Source organism: Myodes glareolus, chromosome 13 (genome assembly GCF_982192425.1).
Source record: "Myodes glareolus chromosome 13, mMyoGla1.1, whole genome shotgun sequence".
Lineage (NCBI taxonomy): Eukaryota > Metazoa > Chordata > Mammalia > Rodentia > Cricetidae > Myodes > Myodes glareolus.
Genome location: NC_142038.1, coordinates 37,856,317 through 37,869,069, shown reverse-complemented (window position 1 = coordinate 37,869,069; position 12,753 = coordinate 37,856,317). Strand labels below are relative to the sequence as shown.

Here is a 12,753-nt window from a genome sequence, read left to right as displayed (position 1 = left end):
TTCATAAAGGTGCTGTCTACAGCCCACCTTATCACTTCCTGCTTCCACCTCCCGAGTGCTGGGATTAAAGGTGTGAGCCATAAGTGCTGAAATTGAAGGCCTGTGCCAGCACGGCCCAGCTTTCATGGTTAACTGTCCTCTGATTTCCAGGCAAGCTTTATTTGTCAGAACACAAACAAATACCATACAACTGTACCTTACTTGTAAAGGATTCAAGAAAGACTTTGTTCACGTATGTGGCCCTTTGGCTGTTTCTCTAGTTTTCCATGTGACCTGTCTCTCTCATGTGACCTTTTCAGCAGAGTAGTGTTTTTACGTGGTGATTAAATTTTCAAATTGAAAGTTTAAACTACAAATACTCTTAAAGCATCCCTTATCTAGGGGATTTTCCTGTTTCATTCTCTGTTAAAAACAAGGTAGGAGTCTAGGTAGTCAAGAAATAAGAGAAACAGATTCCATTCTTGTTGAAAGGTGTGGGAAAGGCATATTGCATGGGGGCCTAGCTACAGACTGTAAAGTCATAGCTAATCCTTAGAAATTTACAGATAAGAAAATTGAAATTCGAAGACTGCCCAACTAGATCCAATTTGAATGGCTAATTAAATGATGTAGACACATGAATTTACGAATTTCTGACCTAAGTTTGTGCTTTTGCTGAACTTTTTCTTTTGTTTCTTTTTTTCCCCTGCTTCCTTTCTCTCTCATTGCTTTTTGTTAGGATTTCTTAGAGAATCCTGAATGAGGGATCATTTCCAAGAGTATGGCCTCCCTACCAATGGCTGTAACACACAGTAAAATGTCTTTTCTCTCTCTGGACTGATAACCTGTAGATAATCAGGTGCTCATTGGTCCTCCCCCCAATTATCATTGTCTGTTAATAATCCTCAAGGAAAGGACAGCATTCATGGGATCATTTCCTTCCAGAGCAGGATGTTAACAGGTCTAGTCTTTTAAAAAAATTATTTTTTTTTGTTTTTACACACACACACACACACACACACACATATACATTAAGATTACATTATTATGTGTATATATGCATGGGTGTGTATATGCTGTGGTTCATATATGGAGTCAGCAGAAAATTTTCAGGAGTTGGTTCTATCCTTCCATCATGAGAGTTCAGGGACTAGAACTCAAGTCATCAGACTTAGAAATAAATGCTTTTACCCACTGAATCTTCTAATCAACCGGAAGTAGTTCTTTTTAGAAACTGTGTTATATGCTATATATAGTATTATAAGATTCTTGAGTATGTATCTTAACTCAGTGTTAACTTAATGGTGAATAATACATCCATATATTTCTTTTTTAGGTAATCGTCTTTTAACTGGTTCCAGTTGTCTGCAGCTCTGGTGTAATACTAACTCAAGAAAGCAAACTGAAGATGAAAACCCAGATAGAGCAGGTCTTAACTTTGGAGATTGGGTGTGCATTTGGCATTGCAAGTAAGCGGTTGACTAGATAGTTTAATTGGTAAACCTGTCCTGCTGTTTTTTATTTTATAAGTTGTTTTTATATGATTTTTTTGTTTACTCACTGTGAACAAACAATAGAGTCTAGAGTTAGACTAGATCATGCATAGGTTGGCAGTGAGATGGCTCACTGTGTAGTTGCTTGCTGTAAAACCAACCTAAGTTCAGAACCCATATGGTGGAAGGAAAAGACCGATTCCATTCCAAGTTGACTTTTAACTTCCACACACTTGTCATTTATGTTATGTTGCTGTTGGACAATTAAAAATAGTGTATGGAAATATATTTTCTAAATACATCAAAGCTAGAAATTGAAAGAGAAGGAAAAATTAATAGATTCGACTATAAAAATAAAACATTTCTTTTAGGAAATAAAAGTTGAGGGGAAATAGGTGCAGTTTTGGGGTTAATGCATTCTTTTAAAAATAAAATTGATTAGAAAAGAGTGGATCATATGTTAACAGGAGTGAGTTATGAAGATGTGAAGAGTTGCAGTATGTGTTACTAACTGACATTTTAAGAAATAATTTAAATTTATTTTATGTGCATTGGCATGAGGACGTCAAATCCCAGGGAACTAGAGTTACAGACAGTTGTGAGCATCCATGTGGGTGCTGGGAATTGAACCCATATCCTCTAGAAGAGCTGCCAGTGATCTTAACTGCAAAACCATCTCTCCAGCCCCACTAACAGATTTTAGGAGTTGAGTGACTTATTCATAAATAAAAAATGTGAAATGGCTGGGTAGTGGTGCCACACGAGGTTGAGGCAGGCAAATCTCTGTGAGTTGGAGACCAGCCTGGTCTACAAGAGCTAGTTCCAGGACAGGCTCCAAAGCTACAGAGAAACCCTGTCTCGAAAAACAAAATAAAACAAAACAAAACAAAAAACAAAAAAGTGAAATGTCCTGAAAGAAGATTATGAATAATGTCAATTAATAGTGGGTATTCAAAGTAAAAAGTGTATTATGAACTGTTGACAGCAAATCAATATTTTCTTTCTATAAATTTTCTTCATAGACATTTATAACTATGACTCAGTAGGCTTATTTTTTATATATTTTGTTAGCATTTTCAGCTTTCCATCATTCAACAGATTTTTTTTTTTTTTGGTTGCCTAACATGTTCCAGGCATTTGTAAAATTGCTTGAATGTTAACATTGAACAGTTAAGGGAAGATCAGTGTTTCACAGGTAAACTGGAATAAGAGGATGGAATTCTTCTTACTCCATTTTATATGAGGTAGTAATAGAGTGTTATCAGTTACAAGATGACCGCAAAGCAGACCCATATGCTAAATTTGCAGAAGAGGTATCATCAGAACAAACCTCTTAATATGTGGAAGAAGAATAGAATTTTGCGTAAATTATTTTTAGAAGGAACTAGACTTTGTTTTTATGCCTAATCTGTCTCATATTTGCAGATCAAGAATTTTTCAGCTGTCCTGCAACCACGACTTTGTTTTGCCATTTTCCTTTAACTTACTAAAGGGGGAGGGACTTAACTCTTCCTATAGGTATATTGAAAGGTTTTCATGAAATAATAAAAGAACATAAAAATGTACTTTGTACATTTGTGAGAAGGGAGGGAAGACTGTTTAAGCTCAGAGAATGCAACATTAACTTAGAATAGGCACAACAACTTGATTTGATACTTTCTTATTAAGTAAGTAGTAAAGTCCAAGCTCAGAGACTGCATGTTTTGATTTAGGATCAGTTTAAGATGACTAGAATACATCTCAGAGTTCAGTTTTGATCACATTCCTTACTGGTGATGTGTTTAAAACACTGATGACTTGTTTTACATAACAACTTTGAAGACAAGAGTAAGCAAGGTAATTGAAAGAGAACTAGAGGTCACATTGGAGAATCACCCTGAAAGAAATGAGTGTCGTCAAAGTTTTGTATGTATGACTGTTTGACTTGTGGCTAGAGTGACATGCACAAGACACAGATGATAGAAGGGAACTGTTTATACATCATTGCCAAGACGTTTGGGGAGGAAGGAAATGTCTTGCTATATTGCTCAGGCTGGTCTTGTACTCTGACGTGATCTTCCTGCCTCAGTTTCCTCAGTAGCTGGGACTTTGGAATTGCTACTGGCCATCACTTTCCTGTTTCTGTGACAAACACCATGACCAAGGCAATTATAGAAGAAAGTGTTTAATTGAATTTGCTTTTAGTTTCAGAAGGTTAGAGTTCATGATGGCGGAACAAAGGCATGGTGGCAGGAACAGCTGAGAGCTCTCATCTTGATTGACAAAAGGAGGCAGAAAGGACACATGGTAGTGGCACAAGTCTTTTGAAACCTCAAAACTGAACCCAGTGACACACCTCCTCCAACAAGATCACACCTCCTAATCCTTCACAATCAGTTCCACCAACTTGCAACCAGTATTCAAACGTAAAACCCATGGTGGCCATTGCCATTTAAATTCAGAACCACCATATCCAGGTGCATTTGTCTTTTTGTTTACCTGAAGAAATCCAGAAATTTCTGAGGGATTGAGTAGGAATACTAAGATTTGCTTTGCTTTTAGAAGGACTACTATAGTTGCTGTTCTAAAAGAGGACAAGGATCTTGGTATGCTGGCCCTGAATTCACAGTCATAGTGCCCCTGTTTCCTGAGTGCTGGGATTACAGGCCAGCTACTCTAAGCACATTTTTGTGATTTAGTTTAAGAATATCTCAAAGATTAACCAAATGAGTGATAGTGAGTGTACAGGCTGGTGAGATGGCTAAGTTGGGTAAATATTTTCTATACATGCATGAGGACCTGAGTTTGGATGACCTGCATCCATGTAAAAGACAGACAATCACACACGTGTGAGAGGTGGTAGACCAGCAATAGGATGATGCAAGCACTTGTTTATCAGCCAGCCAGTCTAGCTGAAAGACAAGCTCTAGGTTCAGTGAGAAATTCTGTCTCAAAAAAATAAGGTGGTAAGAGGGTAAAATGTCTGTGAATTGGTTGGGTTTTCGTCAACTTGACACAGACTAGTCATCTGAGAAAATGGAACCTTAACTGAGTAAATGTTCCCGTTAGGCAAACCTGTGGGAACATTTTCTTGGTTGGTAATTGATATGAGTAGGCTCTGTCCACTGTAGGTGGTACTGTCCTTGGGCAGAACCTTAGGGTATATAAGAAAGCAAATGAAGAAATCCAGGAGGAGCAAGCTAGTAAGCAGCATTCTTCCATGGCTTCTGTTTTAGTTTATGTCCCCAGATTCCCACTCTGCATTTCTCCCCTGATTTCCTTTCATGGTGGACAATAAGCTGTAAGATGAAATGAGCCCATTTCTTAAGTTGCTTTTGGTCATGATGTGAGCATGAATGTTTGCTTGCCTACAAACACACACACAGACACACATACACACACACACAGTAAGTATGAATGTTCATTGCATCAGTTTGTTGCAGCAAAAATAAGGAAATAGTTGTGAACTAGTACATATTCTAAAGTATTGTATGGTTTACCATGGAAAACCATAAGCCTATGAAATAATGATGTAGGTCTGTATAGTTAGACACATAAACACATCTTATACATCTGGATGCAGAAATGTTCACATTTTTAAATAAGTAAATGCTGTTACAGTGTAAACTATAAGTATCTTGTTTCTCACTAAATATGATCTTGTTTCCAACCTGTCCTCCTGTTTCTCTTTTGTAGAAAGTAAATGAGAGGGGATTAGAAAGCAAAGGTGTGAAAAATCTATGTACTGATACGTTGACTGATGTATGTCTGAGGAAGAATGCCATGATAGTAATGAGACTATAGATGGTTACATTTTCTCTTTTTCATCCATTAGTGTTTTGAATATATTTATTATATGTAAAAGTTGGGGGAGTATTTTTATAAAAGAATTATAACAAAAGTCCCATTACAGGGTTTGGGGTAGAGCTCAGTGATCTAATGCTCAGCTTGATCCTAGCACTGCACCCGAAAGAAGAAAAAGGCCTATTTGACATGCTTTGCTAATAAGTTTGACACAGTTACAGTTAAGCATGAATTTAAATGAAGAAAAGGAAAGCGATAATAATGCTGGGGATTTCCATTATGTATAGAGTGTAGGAACAAAAGACAATATGGGATAATAAGCCAAAATTTCTTTGAGAAGACAAGGCAAGTATGCACCAAGTAGGTAGGTGAATTTGGGTAACTGTGTTCATGGTTATTTAAATTCCTTTAACACACATGAAACCTTTTATTAAGTAAATGTTATCCCAGATGAAGGCAAAATTTATTTTAAAACATTATTGTCTGAAAAATGTATATTGGAATATTAGAAATCCGTGACTCTGAAAGTTAGATATCCAGATTAAAAACAGAAATTATTCTCTCACCTCTGAAGGGAAATTGCTGTTACTTTGGTGTTAGATATACAGAGTTTTTTTAATTTTTTTATTTTTTTATTTTTCCATTCAAAAATTTTCACTTCCTCCCCTCCTCCCATTCTCCTCCTGCTCCCCCACTCACCCTCCTTCCTCCCTCTCCAGTCTTAAGAGAGGGCAGGGCACCCTGCCCTGTGGGAAGTCCAAGGCCCTCCCTCCTCCATCCAGTCCTAGGAAGGTGTGCATCCAAATAGACTAGGGTCCCAAAAAGCCAGTACATGCAGTGGAAACAAGTCCCAGTGCCATTATCAATGGCTTCTCAGTCAGCCTCCATTGTCAGCCACATTCAGAGAGTCCAGTTTGATCACATACTTGTTCAGTCCCAGTCCAGCTGGGTTTGGTGAGCTCCCATTAGATCAGGCACACTGTCTCAGTGGGTGGACCAACCCCTCGCGGTCCTGACTTTCTTGCTCAACTTCTCCCTCCTGCTCTTGAACTGGACCTTGGGAGCTCAGTCTATTGCTCTGATGTAGATGTAGGTCTCTGTCTCTATCTCCATCCATCACCAGACGAAGGTTCTATGGTGATATTCGAGATATTCATCAGTGTGACTATGGGACAAGGCCAGTTCAGGCACCCTCTCCTCTGCTGCCCAAGGACCTAGCTGGGGACATCCCTGTGGACACCTGGGATCCCCTCTAGAGCCAAGTCTCTTGCCAACCCTAAAATGGCTCTCTTAATGTAGATATCTTCTTCCCTGCTCCTATATCCGCTCTTCCTCCATCTCATCTAGCAGAGTTAAGGAGGCAAAGACTTTATGGTGGGCAAACTTTTAATTACAAGATATTTAAGAAAAAAAATGATACTAGGAGGTGTACTGTGAGAGTGTTTCTCTTAGAAATGACAGGAAAGCTACACCCATGTGATTGGGGAAGGGGAAAGGGGTGCGGGGGGTTCCCCTGGCTCCTCTTAGTGTTTGACACTTCTCTGATGACAATTGGCTAGACACTGATTTAATAACAGAATATTATTAGGAATCATTGCATTGATTTTTTTTTTCTTTTGCCAGACATGTCTAGTTCTATCCTGCATTGACATACATCCATGGCTTGCCTGAAGTAGTCATGGTGCAGGCCAAGTTGGCCTCAAACTTGCAATATTCTTAATTTTACCTTCAGAACACTGCAATTACCTGCATTTACATGACTTAGCAATATGTGTGTTTTTTTTAAGTTTCTGTCAGTACTTTTTTTTTTTTGAATATACTTAAAAGTTAGGGGCCTGGAGAAGTTCCATAGTGAAGCATGTACTTAGCATATGCAGACCTTGAGTTCAATCCCTAACAAACAAAACAAAACGAAAACGGAAAAAAAACCGAATCAAATAAATAAACAAAAGTTTCTCAACAACAACAGCGCCAAAGAGCTTGAATCAACCTTTAGAGTTGGTACTCTGTAGTTCTAGCTATGTGTTGTAGTGGCAGGAGGACTACTTAACCTGGTGTTAAGATCTAACACGGACCACATTGCAAAACAGCATCTTATAAGTAGAAAAAAGTGAGTGTGAAATTATTACCAAAAAATTCTGTAAGAATATGAAATTGCTGGAGTTGAATTTGAAAAGTGCTAATTATTTTGAACCTAGTTTCCTTGCCGCTTATCCCTTCTCTGTTTAATTTACAGAACTGCTTCCCAAGTCCATTTAATGAAATTTTCACCAGATGGAGAATTTTTTGCCACTGCTGGAAAGGTAAATTTTGAAAATACTTTTGCCAAATTGTGTGTCTGTACTACATTATATTTTAAGACTATGTGTACACCTGCCCTTGTGTGTACATGTGTGTGTGGTACTTATGCAGGCATGTGCACACAGAGTAATGGTCAGTAGTATCTTTCCTGATCAGTGTTCACCTTATTATTTACTGAATCTGAATCTCAGTGTGAGCTAAATTGACTGGTCAGAACCTCCATGGTCTTCTGTCCCTGCCTTCCCAACCAGGATTACAGGAAAGCCTGTGGCACCTGACTTTTTTATACGGGTTCTGGAGGCTTAAATTCAGATCCTCCTGCTTATGGGGCACACTCTAGCCATTGAGCTGTCTCCAGCCTCCTCTATTTTATTTTTGAACTTACAAACATTAACTGACTTTTTCTTTTTATTATTGTACCCTTACTTGATTTTTGGCTTAAGGGAAAAGAAGCCCTTAATTTCATTTTTCCTGAAAAGTATACAAAGTTATATGGTCTTTGGATCTTTTTGTTCTCCTTAGGATGACTGTCTTCTAAAGGTATGGTATAATGTAGAAAACTGGCGGCCAGCTGTTACCTCTCCAGATAAAAATTCAGAAAAACAATCCCAAGGAGAAATTGACTTTTCTTTTGTGTATCTGGCCCATCCACGAGCAGTAAATGGATTTTCCTGGCGTAAAACAAGCAAATATATGCCAAGGTCAGTTGATTGGTTGTAATGTCACTGTGTATTAAGAGAACATCACCAATTTGACTGGTTTTCTTACTTGGAGCCTTTGAAGATCAGGGTAATAGTTGATTGTTCCAGGCTATATATGTCTGGTCAAATATGGTTCATGGTTACTATAGGAACTTCAAAGGGAATTTAGGACCAAGATAATTTATTTCCATATCAGATGTCTTTGTCACAGAGTTCTACATGTTTTTATTTTCTTTATATTTTCTATCCTATTGTATTTCCTCATACAGACTGCCGTTTGTGTGGACTTCTTTTGACAGTTATTATCTTCATTTTATTTTTTCTATTGTATACTCTGACATTCTTTTTTAAAACAAGCAAACAAATTATCCTTTATTGAAAAGACAACTTTGAGAAAAATAGAGATAATTCTTTATATTATCATGCTCTGAGTTAGATATTCTTCTAACCCATACAAGCTCAGAAATGTGTACCTTTAGTACATTTCTTTTCTGTGGTCCTTGAAAAACTTAGTATCACATAGAATGTTTATGGTAAGTTACATAGATGTAGTAAGTACATCTAGAAATCCATCTTGTACTGCATGGCAGTGCTAGTTTGGTTATCCTACTCTTAACCTTTGTAGTGCTGTTGAGTTTTAGCATCTGAGATATCAAGTAGAATTGTAATGTTGTACCTAAGTCATTTCTTGACTTTATTTTTCTCTTTTGGACCAACAGGATATACTTAGATTTTTGAGCTACAGTATAGTAGGCACTGTCCTTATTCTAGCCCTCTAGTCAAAGTTAAAGTATAGAAGAGAAACTCTAGGAAAAGTAGTAATTCTGTTCTTAATTTGTAGAGTCTTCAAGCTAAGAGAATGGTCTAAGTAATCAGTTTTGTCAGCTGAAAAAAACCTCAGATTCTCTTATGTTCCTAGTACTCTGTTACCTACATACATAAAGATGTGTTTTGAATAAAATGATCTAATTGTGTATGTTAACTCTTATTTTGAAAGTTCTGAGTGACTCCAGCTTGGTCATCACAAATTTGTCTTTTAAACCTATCCGAAGAGTACTGTTTTACAGAAACTAATTTATTCTGATACATAATAAATGAAAATTATCGTCCGTTGATGCTACAACCATCAAAATACTAAACAGGCTTTTGAATCACTGATTTTTTTTTAAGGAATAACTTAGCTTACTCAAGTTTTGACAGAGTCATCACAGTGAAAGCTGAAGCAGACTTTTAAGGGCACCTGCAATTAACAATGAAGCATTTTTAGTTTCTCTCCCATCTCTGCCTTTGGACCATTTTATTATGTTATAGTCTCTTTCTCTTTTTCCCTTTTTAATGTGGCAAAGTTGAACACAAAGAGACCATTGATTGAGAAAGAACAGTAGACATGTTTGTGTAGTGAACGTATACTGCACTATTTAAAAAGTGATAACTATAGGGCAGGTTGGGAGGTTTGGTGATACCCTGCAGGAACCTCCAAAAGTTGGCTGGAGGTAACAGGTTACAGAACCATCTTAGCTTCTGATTTCATCAGTATAAGACAGATGTTGAAGAGCTTTCTGTGAGGTTAGCCATTGTTTGTTGCTGATTTTATGTGATGTATCAGCTTTGTATCAATATGATAGACCAGTGGTTCTCAGCCAGTGGATCAGGGTTGAGTGGCCCTTTTACAGAGGTCACCTAGGACCATAAGAAAACACAGATATTTACATTATTTTTACATTATAACTTACACTATATTTATATTATGATTCATAATAGTAGCAAAATTGTAGTAATGATATAGCAACGAAAATAATTTTATGGTTGGTGGGTAGCACAACATGAGGAACTGTATTAAAGGGTTTCAGCATTAGGAGGTTGAGAGCCACTGTAATAGGCCATCAAGGATATAATAAATGTAAAAGAAATGAGGAAGGAGAGCTCCAATCAATTTCATGAGGTACTTAGAGGACATTGCAACTAAGAAGGAAATAAGGGAGACACTGCCAAAGAAATGCATTGTTTTTCTATATCATATGTATGTATGTATATATGTATGTATGTGTGTGTGTATGTATGTATACACACACTTAATCCTACTCTCAATCCTAACCAGTTGTTTATATTGACTAGATATCTTGAGGAGTCAGTTAAAGCTGTACACACACTAAGATCATTACTCTCACCTGTTTTTGATTTGTGAGTTTTCTGACTTGTTTTGTTTCTCTTAAGTTCTTTCATTTCATCTGATTGCTATCTAGTTCACCCTAAAGTTACTACTTTCTATTCTTCCTTTGTAGATGTTTCACTCATTGACAATGTGAACCTTGAACTTTTGGTATTATCTCTTGAACCTTTGACTTTTGTTATTGTCTTTTGATTTATTTTCTTCTTGATATATTTGCTTATTTTTTAGTTTCTTTGCTATGGTTTATATATAAGAACACATAATATAGAGGATTTAAGTATAGGCAAGGGATAGAAGAAAGGAATGGATGCGTTTTAGTGATGAGGTATGAGAAGCAAGAAGTTCATGAAGAAATAAAGAGGGAGGTAAGGGGTAAGACAGGGAAGAAGAAAAGAAAATGTGGCCTAGAGAGGCTGAGAATGATGTCAGAGGACAGAGAAAGGGAAGAATGGAGAAGTCATGAAAAAAGAGGAATGCAAAAGAGTAGAAAGAAAGGTGGGTGAGAGTGTCCGACAGGAAGAAAGGTGAGAAAATGGATTAGGGAAGTTCAGGTTGACAAGGTAATCAAGGCAAACATGGTTTTTGCTGCATTTTTCTTTTGTGCTACTTGCTTTTAATCATATAGAAATGGATGATAAGGTGATTACTATAAAATATTTGATTTCACTCCCCTTAATTTTTTCCCCTTTTGTTCTTGGTTTGCTGCCCACTCTCGGCCCCTCTTTTACTTTCACTTGCTAAACTGATAGAAGATTTCTTTGTGATAATGACTATATATGCTTTTATTTTGAGAATGCCACAAGAGAAAATAACCAAAAGTTCAGAATTACTGAGGATGGATTTGGTTTGTGCAGTCTGTCATGAATTTTCTTGCGCATCACTGCTTTGGACCTAGGCAGACAGGAAGAGGATAAGGATGCTGTATGGTTACATCAGCTTCTTAATGATTTTGTGCTTTGCAGAAAGTAAAACTTGAGTATTATGAAATAGTTAAAATAATGGTCATTCACTGAATAAATAGGAAAAGTTTTGATTTTGCTTGTTTGTTTTGTTTTGTTTTTTCAAGACAGGGTTTCTATTTGGAACTTGCCTTGGAACTCACTCTGTAGATCAGGCAGGTCTTGAACTCTCAGATTCTCCTGCCTCTGCCTCCTGAGTGCTGGTATTAAAGGTGTATGCTACCACTGCCTGACTCATTTTTTTTAAGATTTTATACATATGGATGTTTTATATGTATTTGTCTGTACAGTGCTCTTGGAGGCTACAAGAGGGTGTTGGAGTCCCTGGAACTGAAGTTAACTGGACTTAATTAGTGCTAGGAATCAAACCCAGATTCTCTAGAGGAGCGTATCTCTGACTTTTACTAATCTTGGTTTTGTGTTTAAGTATATATAGAAACACTGCAGAATGTTTATGATGCATTGTTATGTAATTAGTATTGTCTCTAAAATGTTTTTATTCCTCAGGGCTTCTGTATGTAATGTACTGTTGACTTGCTGTAAAGATAATGTATGTCGTCTTTGGGTAGAAACATTTTTACCAAATGACTGCTTGCTATATGGCGGTGATTACAACCACTGGTGTGAACCAATTAATTTAACAAATAACTTCAAGAGAAATGCTTCCAGTAAAGACCGGGTTCAAAGTGCTCTAGAAGTAAGTGTTTTTTATTATTTTGTGTGTTTCTACAGATTTTAAAATCTTTAATATTTTTTCTTTCTTTTTTTCTTTCAGCTATACAGAAATATAAGTAGTATACCTTAGGAAAACAATTGTCAGAAATGTTTCTTTTATTAAGAAAATACACTTAAGTTGTTTTTTGTCTTTTTGTTTGGTTTTGTTTTGTTTTTCGAGACAGGATTTCTCTGTGTAACAGTCCTATGTGTATTGTAACTCGCTCTTGTAAACCAACCTGGCCTGGAACTCTCAGAGATCCACCTGCCTCTGCCTCCTAAGCGCTGAGATTAAAGGCCTCTTAAATATTTTTTTATGACACATAAGTGGTCTTTAATTATGTGATTATTAATTTTAGTTTAACTATACCAAAATGATGGTAACAGTTGAATTAACGAATGTAAAGTCTGAGAATGCAAAGATTTGATTATAAAATTTATTTTCTGTTAGCATTCATGGTAGATTTGGTTACTGTATCCTGCTGTACCCTTTGTTATTTTCAGACACACCAGAGCATTTTACAAGCATTGGCAGTAAAAGTCAGTGTTTGATGTTTGGGCTAATTGAATGTAGAACAAATTTTGCTCTTTGGAAATGAAGTTTTACACTGTAGTTCCAGGATGCTATTAGTCTCATGCCAGCCATCCTGTCT

At 36.8% G+C, this 12,753-nt stretch overlaps 1 protein-coding gene across 4 annotated transcripts in view; it reads left to right on the top strand.

The window, feature by feature from the left end:
* The window catches only part of Dmxl1 (Dmx like 1), a 137,999-nt gene that overhangs the window by 16,071 nt on the left and 109,175 nt on the right, over positions 1 to 12,753 (top strand). For all 4 annotated transcript variants that reach the window (XM_048419177.3, XM_048419176.3, XM_048419178.3 and 1 more), the window contains exons 5-8: positions 1,316 to 1,448; positions 7,492 to 7,558; positions 8,079 to 8,257; positions 11,894 to 12,083. In XM_048419177.3, the coding sequence (XP_048275134.3) occupies positions 1,316 to 1,448; positions 7,492 to 7,558; positions 8,079 to 8,257; positions 11,894 to 12,083 (569 nt within the window). The remainder of the gene's footprint in view (positions 1 to 1,315; positions 1,449 to 7,491; positions 7,559 to 8,078; positions 8,258 to 11,893; positions 12,084 to 12,753) is intronic.